Source organism: Cornus florida, unplaced genomic scaffold (genome assembly GCF_030987335.1).
Source record: "Cornus florida cultivar Cherokee Brave unplaced genomic scaffold, ASM3098733v1 CherokeeBrave_3.0.0_Hap2_Chr10, whole genome shotgun sequence".
Classification (NCBI taxonomy): domain Eukaryota; kingdom Viridiplantae; phylum Streptophyta; class Magnoliopsida; order Cornales; family Cornaceae; genus Cornus; species Cornus florida.
The window spans coordinates 88,678,539-88,700,717 of record NW_026775580.1 but is presented as its reverse complement, the minus strand read 5'-3'; the positions used below and the strand labels follow the sequence as shown (position 1 = coordinate 88,700,717).

Below are 22,179 nucleotides of genomic sequence, written 5' to 3'. Positions count from 1 at the left end.
GAGGGAGATAGAAGAAAATGAAATGAACCATTTGCAAATAATCCAAATGAGGATATTTATAGGCAACAAGGTGTCTTTTCGAGTGGGTGTGTCTCTTCATCATTGGACACAACCATATATATATGTGTGTGTGTGTGTGTGTTTCTTCACATTGGACACATCCACTCTAATTGGTTGCAATGGTTCACATGGTGTCTGTTCACCAATGACATATCAACTCCAATAGGTTGTAATGGTTTACATGAACAGTTATGTCTGTTGGTTTTGAGTTGCAACCCTTTAGAAACAGATACAACTCTTTGAAAAACAGATGTAACCCTTTAGAAATAGATGCAACCATTTAGGAAAAAAAACTTACTTTTAATTTAAATTCAAAAACCAACCACCCATTTAAATAAGCCTAGCCCAAAATTAAAGGCCCAATCCAAGATTCCATTTAGTAAAAAAAAAAATTGGACTTTAAAATTAGGCCGAAGCCCAAGCCCAAGCCCAAGCCCAAATTTGGCTTATTTAAATTTCAATTGGTTTTAACATTTTTTTCATATGGGACAAACACTTCCCACATTTTGCATACCCATTTAGGTTTATCAAAACACCACAATTTGGAGCTAATTTCTCATTCACCCGGAAACGGATTTAAAAAAATAAATATACCACAGTTATCTCCTTGCAGAAAGAAACGCGCTCGTCTAGAGATCCGTAAAAAATTATTAGCGAAATCTATTTCAAATCTCATCCAAAATTTATGTTTTTAATGTTCCCGTTTCCAATAGAAAGTTGTTACTATCTAGAGCTAGCATTGAGGAGAAACAAGATATAATTACTCATTTCCAGCCAGGTTTGTACAATACAACTATTCAAATTTTGGAATTTTTTTATTATCTTATTTTGATAATGAGAAACTCTTTCAACGTGATCCACTTTTAAATACACGAGGCCGCGAGGTAAATTTTGAATATTTGAAGTGACTCACAAATAATCACCTGTTTCAAATTTGTAATGGTGACTTATTTTTTCCCTTCTTTTGGTTGGTACGAATACAGCCCAAGCATTGTGTGTATGTCCATGTATAAAAATAAAAAAACAAAAACAAAAACAAAAAATTGTACACAGGTGTGTGTATGTCTATTGCCCTAGGGCATCTGGTATGGTGCACGTTGTTTGGCTGACTATGTATACTCTTTTTGAGAGCCACGTCAGTCCATTTTTCTTGGCCGGTATGGTGATAAGAGATATGACCATCTATACATCGGATCCGCCATTTTAAATGAGAGGAGAGAAAATGGAATGGGGCCCATTTTTAATGACAAAGAAGCTACTATCTACATGTAGCTAGCGGCATTGCTAGTAAACATGTGAGGGTCGTTTATTGCCAAACTCAGGCATGTTGCTGGCCCATTTCTCTTGCCCGTTAGTAAAAAGATTCATATACCAGATGGCCTTACAATTGAACTAGAAGTGAGCCTCCTTACTTATATCATTTTCATTGGTTCCGACCTAAGTTATACAATTCTTTTAAATATGTGCGTTCACACACTTCAAAAAAATATATATATCTACTCTAATATGAAAGGAAAAGAAAAAAAATGTATTTACTTTTTGTTAATAAATAAAGATGTTATTAGTATGTATAATGAGATTTATTAACATGTGGACGAGAATACCACATTATTGTATATATAACATTATGATTTTTTTTGGGATTTTTGGATTACCTCTAATATAATTCTAATAGGAGTATTGATATATATATATGTAAAATTATTGATAAATAATTATATATAATTTTAATCGGATCGAATTATTATATATCGAATCGAATTAATATAATCTATATTCAATTTGTTAAGTTAACGGATTATCGAATTATAATCGAGTTATTGGATTTTTTATTCAATTCATATCCAATTAATCGGATCGAATTTGAATCGAATCCAAATTAAGATCCGCCTTATTAATAGGTTTACGTTGCCTCAAACAAATATTGTTTATGGTAGTTTCTTATTTTGTGTTGAAGAGGCTAAAACATTTACTGATAAAAGATAGACACAAACACACGATTTAATTAAATGATGGTGGGCCTAGAAGGTTCCAAATTTGTTCGTTATCATTGAAAGGCTTCAATAACAAGAAAAACAATATGATGAAAATTAAGAATTAGCAAGTATTCAACATTTCTACTGTTCTAGAAATGAATGGCCATAGGCACTTTCGAAGCAAGCCTGTTTTGTTGACTTGTGAACAAAACTTTAATAGAGCACCCCATGAGTAATGTGTTGTCTTAATAATTGCCCACTTCCTTGACTTGGTTGCCCTTAACTTATTTTTATTACTATTCTAAATTATTTCTTTTTGTTGACCTTCGAGAAAAAATAGTTAGTTATAAAGTTTGGACTTTCCTTATATATACACTTAAACCCTGCAACATTCCTCTTAATTAATATTTTCCTAAAAAATTAATAATTAATAGACTAATTCTTAAAACTAAATAAATGGGGACACCAAATTGAAAAACAATTACGTTGATTGTGTCAAAGAGGCCAAAAAAACATTGATTAAAACATTATTCTAAATTTTATAGAAATTCTATATGAGGTGTTCGGTTGACTGGGCGCCCTGCAGGTTATAAACAATTTTCACAATTGCTTTTTTACCAACTTTGACATTGCCTCTTCAACTGAATTAATTTATTTATACCTTTATATATATATATATATATATATATATTATCTGTGTGTGTAACATTTTCTTTCCATTTTTGACTTCTTAATTATTCATCTTATTTTTAAAAATATTAAATATGAATACTTCATTGTCAAAGGTCCAAATTTATTAAAACACAAATATCCGCGTTGATGCTCTAATTGTTATCATCTTTGCTATGGATTTAGTCTCCTTCATTCTTCATATATAATATTATTTTTCTTACCAAAAGTTGTAATCTAAGTAGTACATCCTCTCTTTCACGGTGGGAAGTAATGTTCGAGTTTTTGCAATGACAAATTAGTACGTCAATTTCTTCCTAATAATTAAAATGTAAAATAAAAAAGTTAACTTCCTTAATGTATGTAGAATCCATTTGGCAATTACTTTTACAGTGTAGTTTTTCATTGACACGAAGCAGAAGCAGTGTTTTCTAATTTAGAGTGTGTTCAACACTATTTCAAAATTTTTAAAAAATTAAATAGTTAGTTAAAAATGTCATTTAAAATTTTTTTTTTTTAATTTTAAAGCAATCAAAAATATAATTTTTATGTTACTAATTTTGGTCTCTTTTTTAGAAGTACAAATCAAAGCAAATGTTACCAAACAAAAAAATATGAAATAAAAGCAGTTCCCAAAACATGCCTTAGTGAATCACTTCTAGTTCTCCAAGTTGTTTTGCTAATTCACGTGTTCCATGTCCAACCAAAAAGTCTTGAGCATTTTCTTTCTCCAGTTTGACGAGTAGCAAAATGCCAAATGACAAAAAGAGACAGTTTAAACTATAAAGATTCTTTTAGAAGCACGTTTAAAGTAATGATTTTAAAAGAGACAGTCTAAACTATAAAGAGTTTTTTTAAAAGCATGTTAACGAAATGATATTTCTTCCGACTCAACAACCGAAGTATCCTCCGAAACCAATGTGGCATAGCCACGTTCTTTCACTAAGTTACCTAATTTTATCTCTCTAAAAATCTGTCTTTCTTCTTCTCTGCTTCTGGTTTATTTCTTTCTCATTAATCTCTCAGTTCTTAGATTCTTCTTATCTTCTCTCTTTGATTTGAGTAGGGTTTATATATGAAATCCAAGAGAAATCCAGAATTTAAGAGAGGGAAACCAACAAGAGTAATGCTGTGTATTTCTGGAATCTACGGTTGCCCGACGGCATTGCGTGACCGAAAATGGGTCTGCGACGGCAATGGACCAGGCGACTTCCAACGACGGCGAGGCTGTAATTGGATTATCCAATTCTGGCAACCTTCACTGTTGTTGGCAAGCAGATACGTGAAACCCAGATCCAAAAACCTGCCCCCAACTGAATCGACTCAGCCCAGTTTATGAATCAACACATCTGGATCGAACCCAGTACGGATAGCTTTGGACAATGAAGCCAGTTATTCCAAACTGAATTGTTTCGACAAGCTTCATCGACAAATTGAGGAGCATAGCTATACTCTTCTTCTCCTTATCTTTCAACACCACAGCGGCAACCACCCATCATGAGGAATTGTGGTTCTCTTACAGATATATATATATATATAACCATGTTACAAACCCACGCCACCAGAGAGAAAAGAGGAGACGATGGCGGTGATGAATCGGCGGTTGGGCAGTCACCGTCGAGCACGCGAACTGAACCGTGACCAGGGAAGTGGGCGGCGGCAGAACCCATCAAACTGTACCTTTCTTCTCTATAAACCCATTTGTCTCGCCTCCCTCTCTCACCCATTTGTCATCTTCAATCGCCGCCACCATCAAATTTTCAAACAAATTCCCCACATTTACTATCACTATGTAATATACAAACAAACCCAAAATCTCAAAGATGAAGTTTCGAGATCTAAACTCTGAAGAATAAATTGAGAAAAATATTTTTAGGTGATTGGAGTAGGAAGATGTATCACGGCTCTTAAAGTAATGATTTTTTTATTTTTAAAATTTGTAGTCCTGCAAATTAAGAAGAAAGCATAATTGAACACATGCATAATCACCAGGAATATGTTAGGTATTCTACCAACTAAATTACAAACAAGAAGTAATGATTAGTAGCTCTATACCACCAAGAAACAATAAATTAAAGCATTATTGATAATAGTTTGATAAATTACAGGACTTATATATAAATTACTTGTCAACAAAGTTCGAAAAATTAATATAATCTGAAACTTACTATTAACTTTTTTATTTTAATTGACACTATATCTTTCTATGCGAAATGGTGGAAAATCCAAGAGTCAATTGGGCCCCAATTGGGAAATTTGGGTTTTCTAAATCTATACCAAATTAATTTGACCAATTCATAACAAAATTTCCATTAAGCATCTTCTTAGAAGAATAAACATGTATATACGTATCATTACAATAGCAATTACGCAATCTTGACTTATATAAACTTCATGCTTAATTTCTGAGCAATTGAATACAAATTACGAATATAATAACTAGAAGATAGAACTATATACTCTTGGATTAAATATTTAATACATGCAAAAAATAATAATAATAAAATAAAATTTTATTTAACATTCATCTTAAACCCTAGAAACAAAGATCACAACGGTTGTTAGTTTATGATTACCACCATCAAGTGCGGACCTAGAAATTTGAGGTTGGGAGGCAAGTTTGAACTACGTAAGTAAAGTTAAGAAAAGTTTATACATCAATTATAAAAATTCTTACTTTTAAAAGTAAGGTTAAAAGGGTCGAAGTTGTAAATTTACTAAATTTCAAGAAGACACAAACTAAAATTATTTTCAGATTCTCTATTTTTGGTTAATATATTAGTATTTAAAAAAAAAAAAATTGGGGGACCAATTGAAATTTTAATAAATTTTAAGGGTAATACTTACAAAGTAATTACTACCTCTGTGCTATAAAAAATGTCCTATTTGAGAAACTTATTCACAATTTTTCAAACAAAACATCTATTTTGAGATGAAAAGAGTAATATTTAAAAGTTTAATAAAATCTTCAAGAAAGTTTTTAGGCACAGGCCTGCTGGCCCAACCTAGCTCCGCCCCTAACCACCACATTTCAACGCAATGGAAGATAAAGCCTGATAAAGCCAAAAAAAAAAAAAAAAAAAAAAACTGAGTCTAAGTCAAGCAAGTCTTAAAAAATGACAAATCAAACATTTGTTCCCGTCCACACGTAATAATACTACTAGAAGTGAGCGGCTAAATCCGGGCAGTTGAGATCGTTTGACAAATGCATCTCCCTCATGGAAAAAAAAGAAAGAACAAAATTTGGATTGTAGAAAAAACTTTATAATAAGCAAAAAACAATTAATCTTTAATTACTGTCACGTAATTGTTTAAGCCTACGTAAAAACATCTCTATAAATAGCTCCAAAATCCATATTAATTCACTCATCATTTCTCATTTGCTCACACATACAAACACATACAAAACACACATAGCAAGAAGCCAACAAGTTAGTTGGTGCACTTCAAAACAAAATCATGGCCACAAAAATGAGTTTAGCTATTATGCTCGTACTAGCAGCTGCACTCCTACACACCACAGTGGCACAAACAACACACGTCGTCGGAGACAGCCTCGGCTGGATAGTCCCTCCCGGCGGCCCCATTGCTTACTCCACCTGGGCCGACATGTACACCTTCACCGTCGGCGATATTCTCGGTACTATATATACACACACATATATCTACTTTTTTTCTTCTTTTTTTTTCTTTTTTTCTTTTTTCTTTTGTTTTTTTTGTTTAATGCATGAATTAGTAGTAAAACTAAATTGGGTTCCAATTATTTTTCAGTGTTTAATTTCACAACTGGACAACAAGATGTGGCTAGGGTGAGCAAGGAACAATTCTCGACATGCAATTCAACAAACCCTATCTGGCATGAAACTACTGGTCCAGCAAATATTACCCTAACTTCAGCTGGGGAGTACTATTTCATTGGCACCATGGACACCCACTGCTACTTGGGACAAAAGTTGGCCATCAACGTTACCGGCACGTCCGGTCCTACTGCTAGTCCTGCTCCTCCTCCTCCTCCACCCGCCACTCCGGCCCCTGCCTCGCCTAGGGCCCCCGTCACGTATGTGGTCGGAGATGACTTGGGGTGGATCGTCCCTCCCGGCGGCTCAGTTGCTTATGCTGCTTGGGCTTACAACAAAACCTTTATTGTTGGTGACACTCTAGGTAAGAATCAAAATCCAAAAGTGCTTATTCGAATTAGAAACTATCAATCAAATAAAAATTTGAATTGTTGTCTAATTTTAAAAAACAAAAACTATAATTATGAAAATTTATTAATAATCGTTTAGTCTAAAAATTTAAATTGTTAAAGATGGTGTAAGGTGTAACTTTAATTTATTATGTAAATTATGCAGAATTCAACTTTAAGAACGGAACACAAGATGTGGCCGTGGTGACAAAGGCAGCTTATGCAACTTGTAACACCACTAACACCACTACTGTGTTAACAACCAGTCCGGCAAGGTTCACCCTCACTGCCGCCGGCGAGTATTACTTCACATCCACGTACTCACGCCACTGCGAATGGGGGCAACAGCTAGCCATTAATGTCATTGCTTCCAGCTCTGCAACGCCACCTTCACACTCTCCTCCTCCTCCACCAGCCACTCCTGTCCCGGCCCCGCCTAGATCGCCCGTCGCCTATGTGGTCGGAGATGACTTGGGGTGGATCGTGCCTCCCGGCGGTTCAGTTGCTTATACTGCTTGGGCTTACAACAAAACCTTTATGGTTGGAGACACTTTAGGTATGAATCAAATTCTTAAACGGCTTATTTGAATAATTTTTTTAAATCAGTTTTCAAGAATTTTAATTAACAATATAATTTTTCAGAAATTAAACTTATATTAACAATTATCTATTTTAAACAATTTAGATATAATATAACTTTAATATTTAAATCCTCTTTATTGTTATTGTTGTGCAGTTTTCAACTTTGTGAATGGAACACAAGATGTGGCCAAGGTAACAAAGGCAGTATATGAAACTTGTGACACCAATAACACCATTAGCGTGTTAACAACCAGTCCGGCAAAGATCACCCTCACCACCGCCGGCGAGCATTACTTCACATCCACCTACGCACGCCACTGCGCCTTGGGGCAACAGCTAGCCATTAATGTCATTGCCTCCAGCACCGCCACATCGCCTTCCAGCTCCGCCACTGCACCGTCCGGCACCACCACGCCATCCTCCTCGCCCGTGCCTCCGAGTGCCGAAGGACCCTCGTCACTCACAGCTCCTCCTCCGGTCAGCTCAGCCATGTCCGTTGCTGTCCACTCCTTCTCCATCACCTCCTTGTCAATCGTCATAGCTTTCTTGCTAAATTAAATGTGTACTAGATACTACTAGTATTTTTCTCTTCTTAATACATGTATTGTTTGATTTTTATCATTTTTAGCATTATTGGCCATTCTGTGTATTTAAATTTTAGTTATATATAGTAGTTGGTGTTACTCATTCGATCACTATTGTAATTTTGATTATTGAATAAAGATTATTATCATTCAATTGATATATTCGACCTTCACTAATTCCTTGTACTGCGAAATGAATATTTATGTTCTCTTCCAAACATAACATAACATAAGTACGTGTTAAAATAAATGAAAAATAATATTTTGACAGAACCATCCACAGAATACACGTGGGACTCATCTCATCAATTAATAATTTTTTTAGATTTAGGTCTAACTTGATTTCACTAATTCCTTGAGAACAGTTTTCTAAAAATAAAAAATAGAAAATTGAACAAAAAATTTTGTGATTCAATTTTTTAAAAAATTTAATTATAAAAAAATTAATTTTCAAAAAATTATCTTTTATTATTTTCTTAAAACTATTTTCTGTTCTCTAAATTTTTAAAAATTATTTTTAAAATTACAAATCAAGTAAGACTGGATTTTGAATTAACTAATGTTTAGTAATGACATCCACTTTGAATGAAATTAAATATACGAGACAGTCCTCTAAATATTTATGGTATCATCCTTTCGTAGACTTAGCCAATTAATCTCTTCCTCTGCTTTTGATTGATGAGTGTATATATATATATATATTGATTTGGACAACATGTACAAACAGTGTGACATGACATGTCTAGTGATTTTCTCATGTTCTAAATAAACTAATAATGATAAAGGTAGTTGTGAATAATAACTCTCTTTAACTAATAATAGTTGGTATAAACTTATACAACAATTCAACACACTCTATACAATTTTATTGGAACACCAAGAGACATGCAATTCTCCCCATGCTTCCGTGTCATGCATGTCTTAATGTATGATTTGTAAGTAAAGTCAAAATTATATAATAAAATAATTTTGCCACCCAAGCCACGCAAAATAGGTTATGGAAACTAACAAGAATGTAAAAGCAGAAATGTTCGAAACTAACAAAATTTAAGTCACACAAAATAGAATCAGGATCAAGAGCGTGCACGAAAGGATAGAGCAAGAACATTGACATAGTATAAGAGCGACACTCGTTTAAAAAAATTATATAACTTAATTTGCGATGATGCATACATTGTCGAATATCTCACATATTGTGGTAGACCGATGTAATAGGTGGGGGTACTTGCCGATTTATCCAAAAATTCAAACTGTTGGATAATTCTGTACACCCACTTATTTATACCTAATCACTTTTTTCATCATAATTTAATGTGAAACAAATGACGCTTGTTACAACCAACCACTATATGAGACACTCAATAAATTAAGTGTTGCAATATTTACATGCTCATAATGAAAGTTTTAATAGTTGAAAATTAAATTCTAGTTATAAATGGATAATTATTTATACTTGCATTTAAAGTTATATTAATGAAAGAAATCTGTATTACTAATGATTCTAAATTGAATTACAAAATATATATTTTAAATGTCCTCACACACACACACACACACATATTCTGCCTTATCGTGCCAAGTAGAGATTTATAAAAATATATAAATAAATGGGATAATAGGTCAAATCATAAAAGTCAATTGTGTGGGGTAATTTCACGCGTCAATTTGAAGGTTTCTAGAAGTCCCAAAGCCAATCACTTCATTCCAACGATGACGGCCGTATACAACCGTCACAATCTAACCAACGAACTTCTATCATAGACAACCATACACGTGGCACCCATTTAACGGACCTCTCTTTTCCCACAGTCTTCTACGGTCCCACGTAATCCCCCAGCTCACACAAAAGAACCGAACTCGAATAGCCCCAAGCAGAAAACATGCACACACACAGTGTATGTATAGAGATTAGAGAGAGTGTGTATGTGTTTGTCTATGCACACACACACACACACAGAGAGAGAGAGAGAGAGAGAGAGTGTTTACAAAGCGGACCTAACACCTGAGCTTCATGGGGGCAAAACCCCGACCCGAGCCAAGACATTAACAACTAACAAATGAAAACCCCCAACCAAATTAGAAATGAATTTGTTACGATTTACCCCTTAGGCCACTGGAAAATTAAAAAGACAAATTTACCCTTCCAAAGTAACTATGTAGTTTCTTTATAAGCTCCAAACTTAAGTTGCTGACGTGATAAACAAAATCTCCGCAACCAATAGGGTTGTGACAACACGGCGAAGAGATAAAAGTTTCTTTTCTCTTATATCTCCATTACCACATAACTAACCAAACCCCATAACCCACCACGCACAGAGAGCATAAAAGGAAGCCATTGTAGACTTCCTATATTGTCGCGGAAGAGTAGAGGTGGCGGCGACGACGACGACAGAAAAGTGCGCCGTGAATGATTTGAACTCCGGCGAGCTACCAAACTTGAAAGTTGATGACCAGTGAAGGAAGGTCAAGTACCAGTCATGACGATGCCGGCGAGGATCTGGTTGCCGTCGAAAAAGAAGAAAGAAAGTGACGGTGACGTAGCGGTAGTCGGCGGCAAGGAGGACCTCGGTGAGGATCTGGTTGTCGTTTGGGTTAAACGACTTTCGGTGTCGAAGATCTTGCAAGAGCTTGTCAGTGAAATTTGATCCACGAACACGGCTGTTGAGAGGTGATGATGTGTTGGCCCTCATGGTAGGTCTGTAACTCGGGTGGTTTAGACAAGTTTGAGATATAACTTGAGCTCGTCCCAATTACTAAACCTAAACCCAAGTCCAATTACTAAACCTAAACCCAAGCCCAAGCCCAAGTCCAATCATAATCCTATTTTTAATCATAACTATTCAACTCGAACCCAATTTATTTTTTTAAATTTAGGCTTAGATTCCAAATTCCTTTGGTTACTGTATATGGCTAATTTTCATGTCGAAAATTTAATAAGATCTTGAATTTGTTTTGGATTAAATAGTTCTTAAACAAGAAAAAGTTTTTACAGATTTTTTATGTACTTTTTTAATAAATTCTTAAAAAATTAATTCCCCTAAATGTTAAGATTTCACAAATAAAATTGAAAAGAAAAAAAAAAGATAATTATAAGTTAAATATTATATATAATGTACTTAAAATATATATGACAATAATATTATAATTCGGGTTTGAGTTAGTAACATTTTAATTCAAGTTTAATTTTAATTAAATTCAAATTAAAAAATTTTAATCCAAATTTAATCCTAATTATTAAAATGATTGTCTAAATTTATGAAAAATCGAGCTGGACTCGGATTGGATTCGGTTTGCTCAACTCAAGTTGCACCCATGACGGTGGTGAAAGAGAAGAGACCAAGGTGATGGAGTTGTATTGATGACTACCAGTGGTGAGAATCTTTGAGTGGTGACGATATGTGGTGAAGGTTATACAGTTTGAGAAACCAAGTATTGACATTGGCATGACCACCTTTAGTGGGTCTCGGTTCTGTCCACCGGTGGTGGTGGGCTATATTCTACCTCGGAGTTGTTAGAACAGCGGTGGAGATTTGTCGGCGGCCAATGGTTGCTTCTTTTGCGGCATTTATAATGCAACTAGGCGACAATGGGGATCCATAGAAATTAAGGGTATTCTTGTCCTTTCATGCTTCGAAGGGCAATATAACCCTTTAAAATAATTCAACTATTTTTAACTATCAATTCTCATAGATCAGAGGATTTCTTTACATTTTTTTTTTTATAATTTAAAGAATTAGTTACAAGTTTCCTCGTAGTTCAATAGGATTTTTGCATCCTATCACATAATTAGATCGACAATGAAAATAATATTTTGTGAGTAGATATCATTTTAGGCCCACCCTATTTGCGAGTTAATCTCCAGTCTATTGTTCATTAACCCAAATACTGAGTTGACTTATATATATATTAAACGGAGATTCAGTTTTCTTATCGTGGGAAAGCTCTCTTAATGAACTTAACCTTACTCTAATATATTTATCCTTACTCAGTTCCTCGTACTAGAAAATCAAGTATCTCAAAACTAAATTCGGTGGAGAATTTATCTTATGATGGGTTTGTTTTAATTAAAATGTTTTACAATGGAAGGTAATTTTCATGTAAAATCTTGTGTCTAAATTCACATCTAAACCTAACCATTTGGGGATGACCAAAGATGTAAACAAATTAGGAAAGGATCAAAAGATGCAATCAATCCAAACAAGGGTAAATTGGTTTTTTTTTTTAGAGCCAAGGGGGATTAATTTGACCTAAGGTCAAATTTAAATGATGAAACATAAATTTTAAAAAATAAAAAATAAAATTGACCAAATGGACATCGAGCCGATTCAATCTCCTTCATATAGTGGTCGGTCAATTAGAATTATTAAATTTGCGAAATATATATATATATATTAAAACATTTACTAAGAATGCTTCCATGTGATGTGATTCGCTAGTCTCTACTTCTAGAATGATTATTTCTTACACCATTTTTTTTTTTTTTTAGAAGGTGAATTGCATGATAAAACCCAATCAAGAGTGGCCCTCTTCCCACAAAACCAAACAAGAAATTATATTTTAGGGGTTAGAATTTAATAAGACCAATTTAATTTTCCCATTTAATAAGCCGCATGTCGGTAAAATAAATTACATTATTTTCCCATGTAGTAGACATGAGAATTATTTATTATTCCATATATTCAATACAATTAAGCTAAGCAATGAACACTCCATAATAAATTACCAACCATGTTAAATCAACCATATTCTATACTTTAAAAAAGCATCTAAAACAGACTTTTTTATCCTTCAAAGACCTAATTCAAGTTCACAACGCGCATATAAAAATCCTAATTTTGTACTGCTCACTTTTTGCCTCAAAAGTCAATATATGTGTACCACACACATACAAACACACACATGTCCACCGCCCCTTTGGGAGGGAGTCTGCCACGTGCTGCACAGAGAGACCAGCGCAGGCCAAGCAAAACCCTAACATGAACCCACGTTGGGTTCTATGGCTGTGCACCAAAATAGCACCGATCCCATCCACATGGGAGGAGGAGGTGGAGGGGAAGACCCGTTGATTATAATAATCCATGGAGTTCTCATATAAGTCTTTCTTGCAATTCCATGATCTTTCATAACAAATAATTAATTGATTAAACAAATGAGTGAAGAATAATTCATGTAGAACTATACCGGGTAGGAAACAAAGAAAAAGGCAAAGCAGTCGCAGTCAAAAGGTCTAGAAATTCAATAGTTTGGGAGCCTATTTTGAACATGAAAAGAGAGTTAACTCGGTGTTGAATTTGTGTCTAGTGCGATTGCTTTCAAATGGGCTTATCTAATGAGATATTTAGTGCATTTCGTTTCCTGTCCCATATCTATCTTTCTATAAGTACCAGGCAGCATTTCCTTTCAACCATCACAAATTATCTATCATACAAGTTTTTCTAACGAGAGAGAGAGAACCAGGGACGACCTGCAGAACACACAAAAAAAGATGGCCATTCGCGTGGAAATGATCGGTTGTTTGATCGTTGTGGCAGCCACTCTACTGGTGGGTGGTGCAACCGCGGCAACATACCAGGTTGGAGACGAGTTGATGTGGAAAGTTCCTCCCGGCGGCCCTATTGCTTACTCCACCTGGGCTGACCAGAAAAATTTTCAGATTGGTGATACCATTGGTAAGCACTTCTTGAAATATTTCTCCAACTTTTCATAGGTCATTCTGTGAGTTTTGATGCCTAGAAACATGTTTGATTTCGGCTTTAACTGAATCGAAAACACATACCAGAGAGTCTAATTCATCCCTCACCAACACTAATTCATGGTTCTTCTAAAACCCAGAGTCTCCATCTAACCGTGTTATCCATCTTCTTCAGAACAACAGGCAAAGCTTTATCTAATAAATGCATTCCTTCCAACGGTTGTTACAACCTTTTTTCGAGTTCTGAAAAAATGGTTTCCTAAAGATAAATTGCGTTTCTAAGCAACTGCAATATACATTACAGCAGTAGGTTTTACTTATATGGGTTTCACTCTAACCTGGTTTTTTTTTTTATCACTATTCTACAGTGTTCAACTGGACTGGAACTCACGATGTGGCCGAGGTATCCCAGGCCTACTTCGGCAACTGTACAACCTCTAACACCATTGGTGCAGTCCAAACAACAAGTCCAGTAAACATCACTCTTACTACCAACGTTACTCGCTACTTCATCTGCACCGTCAGTAACCACTGCTATCTGGGCCAAAGGGTTGCCATCGGGTTCGGAACTTCGAGTGCATCTCGGGCCATCGGTGCTTTGTCCGTGCCTGTGCTCCTCTTGGCCATTGCCATCTCTTTCTTAAGTCATCTATAATTTTCCCTCCATATCTATAGAAGATTTCTCGTGTCTTTTGTTATGTTTTTCTATTGGTACTGAGCTGATAAGCATAAACTATGTATTTTATTTGAGTGCATTATACTATTCAGATTGATTGCAGATAAGACTCTTTAAGTGTTATGGTAGTAACCAAACCAGCAAGGTTTGTGACGATCAGAGTCAAATCGGCAATGACATTTTGTCAATAAAATAATTAAGCACGACAAACAAGTAATCTATTTCATTAGGATTTTTCTACTTCAATAATCAATCCGTGTGGACCATCCTGCAAATTAAAATACCAGATAGAGGCATTACATCTAAGGAGATAAGCTGTTTCATTATTATCAATTCACTATATTGATAGTCTTTGAATTTGATTTTCAACAAATTTCACAAGTTTTGACAGAAAGATGAAGAGACAAAAGTCTCCTAGAAGCTAATACAATAAATTTCAAATCGCAGAAACTGTGTAAGACACGGGATGGATAGAATTTCGGATATACAAGTCAACAAACCTAACCAGAATTCTTGAGTTCTGAGTAGAAACTCCTCAATATCAAATCTTTCAAATACTTTTTGCTAGCCTACCAAGAAAAATAGGAGGAAAAAGGTCCCTAACTAAACAGGGTTTGCAAATGTAAGCAGAAAACCATAACTTGGTTTATAATGGCAATGGCTCAACATTGGAACTGGTTTTATCTGTCCAAAAATTCAAATTCTTATATATTATATATATAACTATGTAAGCAAGAATTTTTGGAGTTAAAATCAGATTCCGTGATTATGCAAATGTTATACACGAGTGCACAGATATGCTCCTACAAGATTCATAGCATATCTTTAGTTCTTTACGCATCCTTCAATACACGGTGACCGAGTCAAAAGTCTGACTCCCAAGGCAGGATTGAGAACATGACTATCAATTCTACCACTACCCCCTCTATTCATATTTTTAAACCTTGTGTATAGCATATCTTTAGTTCGTTACGCATCCTTCAATACACGGTCACTGAGTCAAAAGTCTGGCTCCCAAGGCAGGATTGATACCATGACAATCAATCTTGGCACTACCCCCCTCTATTCTTTTTCTTCTCCACCCCGCCACCACCACTTCCTCCAATATTCCTTCACCCTTGAACCACCACCCCGTCCACCCTGGCCAAGCCACCAAGAACTCCTCCTCTAACTTTTTCTATGCCCTACACCAAACAATTTCCTATTGAGCTTTAGCTAAGAGAAACCGTAGAGTAGGAATTCTGCACCAAAATTTAGATCCACCAATGAGTCATGGTCATGATAATCAAATAATGCTACACAGTGGGCCACATTGGTGAATTTGTGAAATGTTTGTGCGTACAGTAATGAGAGAAGTTAAAAAGATACAAAGTTAGCAAGCAAGAGAAGAATTAAGCTGACATAGCAGAGGAAGAGAAGCAAGTGACTGGAATTAGTAAGCAAATCTAGAGGGTGTAACAGTTGATACAGGTGGAAAATGAAGCGGGGCATAACTTTTAGAACCTGGAAGTCTTAAATTGGTGAAGATTACACTAGAACTTGGTTTCCAGCAAAATGAATATATAGATATAAGAAATCCAGATACACATTCCTTCACTGTTGCCAGATGAACAAAGAGGTCTAGATTGAAACCTGGGATAGCAAGGTAGAAATAAATTTGAGATGGTGATAGAGAAGGTGGTTGATCCATCTACTGGTGATAGTCGACTGTGACCAAGGTGAGACCGTTACGGTGGTACTGGTGATCCACTCCCTTTTGGTGCGGCAACTAGAGTTGCCTATACCTAAACATTCTGCGTTTCCTATATAAAGTCTCATTCGCAGCTAATGGAGGTGTGCAAAGGTAGGCTCAAGCTAAGATTTTGCTCGTGAGCCCTTCTATCAAAATAATTAAAACGGAAGGCGAGCTCTTCATATGAATTTCTTTTTCCTCTTGAATGCTTCAATCCACTATCTCTTGAAGCCTTTGTAGTTGCTCCTGGACTTTGGCTAGGTTCACCAAGTGAAGATGGTGATCAAATTTGAGTGATGTATGACCTTAGATTGATACAAATAACAAAATAGGATTCCTGTAGCTAGCCTTAAATAGTATAAAAAGTTTGTTGAGTTGACTTCATATTTAATATTACATATTCAATAAAAATGACCTAAATGTAACTGATATTTATATTAAATGTAAATTAAGGGTAATTATGTCCTCTGTAAAATCTAGTAATTTCATGAGGTTAAATAAGGTTGTTGAAGCCTTTTTTACCAAAAAAAATGGAGGGAAAAAAAAAAAAATTCATTAACAGTCTTGTTAGCCAGGGAATCTAAAAAGTCAACAAAACAATAGGGGGAGGGGGGTTGGTAGCAAAAAGTCTCAAGTCCTATCCATGTGTAATGCCTGAAACCTCATGGGAGGTTGGTGTAATTTACTTTAAATAATATTTTTATTCTACCATCCTCATAGTTATTAAGGACTGAATACACAATAAAATGCTGAGAGCTCCGATAGCCAAAGCACACATGAATGAAGTGAAGCATAAATGTGAGCAAATTAAGGTGCATGTGATTGAAATGAATACTAAATATATGTGATAATAGAAAAAATTTAAAAAATGCAACACAGACTATTCATACTCAAAATGAGTAAATTTTTCAACATATCATTTAGTCAATAGTACAAATATCCTTTCAATTTGCATATGCATATAGTTAAATCAATGTAAAATTGAAATAATTTAAAATATGCAACAAAAATTAATAATGCTTTCTTGACATATCAACTAAGTTGATCAGCTAATTTAATGCATATACATATGCATCAACTAAAACAAGTATTGCAAATATGTAACAAAATAAAAGGCTACAATCAAACACATTTTTAAATTAATCATTAACACATTTAATGAAAATAGTTAATCATAAACTCTAATATTCCAAAACCAATATCCGTTAAGGTTAAACAATATGCTCTAGTGAATGTGACCGTTATATGATGATGTAGAGTAAGTAACTAACGGCTATTTAAAAATAAAAAATAAAATAAAATAAGAAGAAGAAGAAGAAGAAGAAGAAGAAGAAGAAGAAGAAAGAAAGAAAGAAAGAAAAGAACGTGATTGAATGATTAAAATAGTAAAAACTCATTTTTTACTTTTTTAGCCTGAACCCTGCTAAAAAGCATTCACCCAGTGGCTTTATGAATGCTTGACAGAGAGCCTAGCCCTTTGTAAGTTGAGATGCTTCAGCTAAGCCTTGACAAGCCAAGAAATGTCTTTAACAACTATGACCAAGGTTGCTTTCTTTTTGTTATATTTCAACCATGTAATATTAGTCTTTAAAATTTAGAATTTATCACGTTCAAACTATAGATAGAAGATTCACAATTATCTTTTTTAGATAAGCAAGAGTAACACAAAATATATGTTGTACTTTCAGTAAGAATATTCATGGAATTGGAAAATATAATTTAGCAAGAGCGCCATTTTTTATTATTTCTTTTGATTGACCGTAAGGAAGGAGAACCTAATCAAGTTTTTCCCATATTAACCAGGATGGATGTAGTAAAGGAGCATGTCTAAACTGCTTTGTGACTACAATTCACTCATCAGTAGATAGCAGAATAATAGGGGACATACAGAAGCCAAACCATGCTTTTGCTGTGAAAGATTGTGGCAGCCAAGAAATTTTTTTCATGATTGAAGATAATGCCGTAACTGGGACAAGGATGTTGAGATGGATGAGTGGATAAGAAAGTTTTAAATAAAAAAATGTGATGATAGATAGAAGGTACACACAGACAGATAAGGCAAATTCTGTTTAATTTGGTTTGACCATGAGTCACTAGAAGTGAATACTATACAAGTGACACTGATATGGTTCAGGACATGTTCTGTGAGACCATACGTGAAGTTAAGTAAGAAATATGAACTGAGAAATGTGAAGGCTGAGGTAATACCCTATCTCCCCCGAAACATCCTGTCATTTCCTTGAGTAATTTTAATTCTCCTGTTTGGCATATCTTCCACATACGGAATTCAGAGCTATATAATATATTTTAACCACCAAGATGAAAAAAATCAGAGCGATATGAAGTGGATCAAATTTAACGCCAAAAGAAATACATACAATTTCTTGGCCAAGGCTATGATGCCAGTGGAGTTGATTTAATTGTCTCACAATCTGTTCATTTTACTGCTTCCCCTTACAGCACAGATTAGATTTATACCTGCATTAATCAATTCACAATAAAACCTTTTATATGGATTTATATTATTATTTTGACCAGAGAAGATGATCCCAACAAAGTGAATGACCAATTTACATGGAGGCCCCCAACAATTTTGTAAGACATATTCCATTGACTAATCCATATGGAATTCTGAGCAGTTATTGTATATTCAGAATTCTGAGCAGTTATTGTATATTCAGAATTCTGAGCAGTTATTGTATATTCGGAATTCTATCTCCATCATTTTTTCTTCTTCTTTTATCAAGTAACATCGGTGTATTGTTTCATACAATTTGAATCTCTAATGCAAATTAACATTCATTCTCATTTTTCCTCCTTCCACTCAATGTGTCTGGTTCAACTATAAGGACAACCGTAATTCAACCTGTAGTAGTGAACCTTAGAATTCTATGCGCACAACTAAGATAATTCTGACAATATAATCCTTCTAGTGGGTTGGTTTGATGTCTCAATACTGAGGGGATAACGACTTAAAAAACTCATTTATAACATGCTTTTCCCGCACCATTGCGTCTCGCCTTGCTCCAACAGCATGTGAAAATTCACGATCGAAAGTTCACAAAAATAGCTAACCTAATTCTGACAACTTATAATCTTTCTAGAGGGTTTGATGTCTCAATCCTGATGGGATAACAACCGAAAAAACTAATTTATAACATGATTTTCTCGCACCATGGCATCTCGCAACGCTCCAACAGCGTGTGATAACTCAAAATTGAAAGTTCATAAAAATAGATGATGCAAAGAAGGCTCCAAAGACATATAGTGAGGTAACTCAGATTTTCTTCAAAAATATTATATATCATACAACAGGAAAAGATTGGTTACAAACCTGGCCTTTTCATTTGACCCGGTAGCCAGAAAAATTGCCCCTCTTCCACATCATTGTTAAATGGTGCCTTGCGCTTCCTAACAGCTGCCTCCACATCCTGACCTTCACCCTCACAAGTCCACTTACTTGTACAGAACTCAAAGGGATCATTAACATTTTTCATGGGGAAGAAAGGAAACTCCTTATTTCTGAGGGTAGATGGGTCACTAAATTTGTTCCCCTCTTGAGAACTGCTTAAACCAACATCATCACTGTCACGAGTTGAACATTTTCCTACGCTTGTGCATTGGTCTGAAAACAGACCCAGTCGCAATGATAAATCGCATTCCATATCAGGCGCCTTCTCATGGTTGTCCCTGAAATCTGCTTGAGTTGTTCTGTTTGAAGCATTTTCATTCCCATCACGGAAGAACAAATTCTGTGAGTAAGCCACTTCACTAGGCTCGACTGTTGATGAAAAAAGTGGAGTACCAACAATTATTTTGTTGGAATTTTGTCGAGTTTGGAAGCCCAACTGAGACATGTCAGGTTGAAAGTTGGTACCATAGTGCAAGGGATAAACTGAACCCACATTCAATGAGGTGCCACTTTGCATTTGGATGAACTGGTTATTGCCACGAGGAGGAAATTTCTGATGTGAAAGAGGAGAATTGCAGGAAGAAGTGAGATTGTTGTTTTGCATTACATGCCTGTTAGATTGTGAAGCTAAATTGGTTAAATTCATAGTTGGTCTTGCTAAGGTTAACTGACTAACTGGTGATAAATTGGGGGTTTGTTCATTGGTAGTGCTAACCAAAATTTTGGGGCGGACAAAACCAGATTCCGGAGATCTTGGGCTGAGATAACTTCTTGGATTACTGTGCCGTTGGCTCCGTGATGCTCTTACTGGAACACAGCCGAGGTTCAGGGCAGCTGGACATCATAGAGAGTAGGCAGGGGAGACTTAACAGATTAGAAATTAATTTATCGAGTTTGAACAACCTCTCATTGCAAAATAACTTCCAAACCAAGGACAATTCAGAATTGAAATTAAATGTCATTGACCTTGAGCTAATATACGAAATGAGAATAACCCAGCAGCATTATTTAAGAGTTCGACCGAAGAATGAGCAGTAGAACAATCAATGTGTAATGGGTACCTTCGACACAGGGCGGCAAAAGCTCTCCGGTTTCAGTACTTTCATCTCTTCGAATTATCGTGTTAATGGCGTCATTAACCCGATCCCATAGTGTTTCAGGATCCATATACTCAGCCTAACCAATGCATAATTGTACAAAATGGGTATATTCAGAATCAAACATAAAAGCAAAATTCCACGAAATCTAAGCCGACCCACAGAAAAATTCATTGAAATGAAGAAGGGAAACCTCAGAATTGGCTTTGGAGTACATGATTTCCTCAGCTTTCAAAACAACTATAGGTAGCTTCTCTTGCCATTCTTTGTTCTTTCTAGTTGCTGAACTGTGAGCCTCATTTACAACCCTAATCAAACACGTGGTAGGCATTGAGAAAACGAGCACAAAACACATTACATCAACAAAATACTCAAAAAGAAAAAAGGGAAATACCCAGAACCTGAAAATTTGTTGAATGATTGAACCTCTCATGGGTTGATGCCTATCACTGTGCCAAGCTCTCTTCACACATTCGTAAGGTCTTGGGCCTGGCCGAGGCATCTTTCGACAATACCAGGGTCTGAGCAGAGTGTATATATATATATATGATCCACCGTATTTATATATATATAGATATAGAGAGAGAGAGAGAGAGAGAGAGAGAGGGAGGGGAGGAGAGAAGAGAAGAAAAGAAAGTTGCTTTACAGAGAAAGCAATTCAGTATATCAGTATGGGTTTGAAGTATGGTGTTGCTCTTTTTTTCACCACTCAGTCCCCAGTTGCAATTGTACTTTTTAGAGAGAGAGAGAGATGCTTCTTTGCATTATGTTGGTGTTTGATTTTCTTTTAATAATTTAGTGGGTTTCGTTTTGATGGGGTGTGATGTGGCCCTTCGCAAATGCAAAAACCCTACCCTCACAAAACTGTCTGCCCTGTACAAGACTCTTTCGCTTCATATGGGAGCCAAATGGGCCTAACGCTGACCAAAATTGTGGGATTTGCCCACCAATTTTACTGTTACGTTGTGGGGGTGTCGGTGTGGGGTTCCACCAGGGGATGTGGGATGGCGCGTGACTTGGTATCGGTGTGGGCCACAAGGGGATGTGGGATGGCGCTTGACATAGCATGAATTAAGAATTAAATCTGAAAGAAGTGTTCTTCAATTAAATAGTGTTATATATTCATTTATTTATATTCATGTCATTTTCTATTCGAATTCTACTATTATAGGTATTATTTTTTTTGCTTTCAAAAAAGAATTAAGAAATATTCATGCTAACCATTCGAGCCGACGAAATTAGTAATTTTATCCAATATGAAATAAAACACCTATCTTTTATGAAAAATCAAAAAAAAAAAAAAAAAAAAAAAAAAAAAAAAAAAAAAAAAATACACAAACAAACAGTCTCTCTTCTGGGCATAGCATAGTATATGAGCCAAGTCATTTGTCTGTTCCACTTTTAATAAGGTTAAATTATGACTCCTGCAAGAAACTTTTTTAAAAATTAGTCCAACACTTTTGTCAGAGTTAAAATTGTTAGCAGCGTGATTTCTTTGTTAGCACTATGATTT

The 22,179-nt window shown here is 35.3% G+C and overlaps 3 protein-coding genes across 3 annotated transcripts; 2 read left to right on the top strand and 1 right to left on the bottom strand.

The window, feature by feature from the left end:
- Nucleotides 1–6,065: 6,065 nt before the first annotated feature.
- LOC132279887 (blue copper protein-like) lies at nt 6,066–8,230 on the top strand. Its single transcript, XM_059781938.1, has 4 exons — nt 6,066–6,345; nt 6,477–6,866; nt 7,058–7,447; nt 7,628–8,230. The coding sequence occupies exons 1-4, from the start codon at nt 6,165–6,167 to the stop codon at nt 8,029–8,031; spliced, it is 1,365 nt and encodes a 454-aa protein (XP_059637921.1). The 5' UTR covers nt 6,066–6,164; the 3' UTR covers nt 8,032–8,230.
- A 5,210-nt stretch (nt 8,231–13,440) lies between these two features.
- LOC132279884 (umecyanin-like) lies at nt 13,441–14,532 on the top strand. Its single transcript, XM_059781936.1, has 2 exons — nt 13,441–13,726; nt 14,118–14,532. Exons 1-2 carry the CDS (start codon nt 13,543–13,545, stop codon nt 14,402–14,404), a joined length of 471 nt encoding a protein of 156 aa, XP_059637919.1. The 5' UTR covers nt 13,441–13,542; the 3' UTR covers nt 14,405–14,532.
- A 996-nt stretch (nt 14,533–15,528) lies between these two features.
- LOC132279883 (uncharacterized) lies at nt 15,529–21,554 on the bottom strand. Its single transcript, XM_059781935.1, has 5 exons — nt 21,068–21,554; nt 20,860–20,974; nt 20,631–20,745; nt 19,492–20,403; nt 15,529–15,666 (listed from the first exon to the last, which is right to left on the bottom strand). The coding sequence occupies exons 1-5, from the start codon at nt 21,166–21,168 to the stop codon at nt 15,641–15,643; spliced, it is 1,269 nt and encodes a 422-aa protein (XP_059637918.1). The 5' UTR covers nt 21,169–21,554; the 3' UTR covers nt 15,529–15,640.
- Between the last annotated feature and the right edge of the window lie 625 nt (nt 21,555–22,179).

Coding starts and splice junctions, on each gene's coding strand:
- LOC132279887 (XM_059781938.1), top strand. CDS start 6,165: ATGGCCACAAAAATGAGTTTAGCTATTATGCTCGTACTAGCAGCTGCA. Junction 6,346..6,476: donor CACCGTCGGCGATATTCTCG/GTACTATATATA, acceptor ATTATTTTTCAG/TGTTTAATTTCACAACTGGA. Junction 6,867..7,057: donor TATTGTTGGTGACACTCTAG/GTAAGAATCAAA, acceptor TAAATTATGCAG/AATTCAACTTTAAGAACGGA.
- LOC132279884 (XM_059781936.1), top strand. CDS start 13,543: ATGGCCATTCGCGTGGAAATGATCGGTTGTTTGATCGTTGTGGCAGCC. Junction 13,727..14,117: donor TCAGATTGGTGATACCATTG/GTAAGCACTTCT, acceptor ACTATTCTACAG/TGTTCAACTGGACTGGAACT.
- LOC132279883 (XM_059781935.1), bottom strand. CDS start 21,168: ATGCCTCGGCCAGGCCCAAGACCTTACGAATGTGTGAAGAGAGCTTGG. Junction 20,746..20,859: donor ACTCCAAAGCCAATTCTGAG/GTTTCCCTTCTT, acceptor TGCATTGGTTAG/GCTGAGTATATGGATCCTGA. Junction 20,404..20,630: donor TTTGCCGCCCTGTGTCGAAG/GTACCCATTACA, acceptor TATGATGTCCAG/CTGCCCTGAACCTCGGCTGT.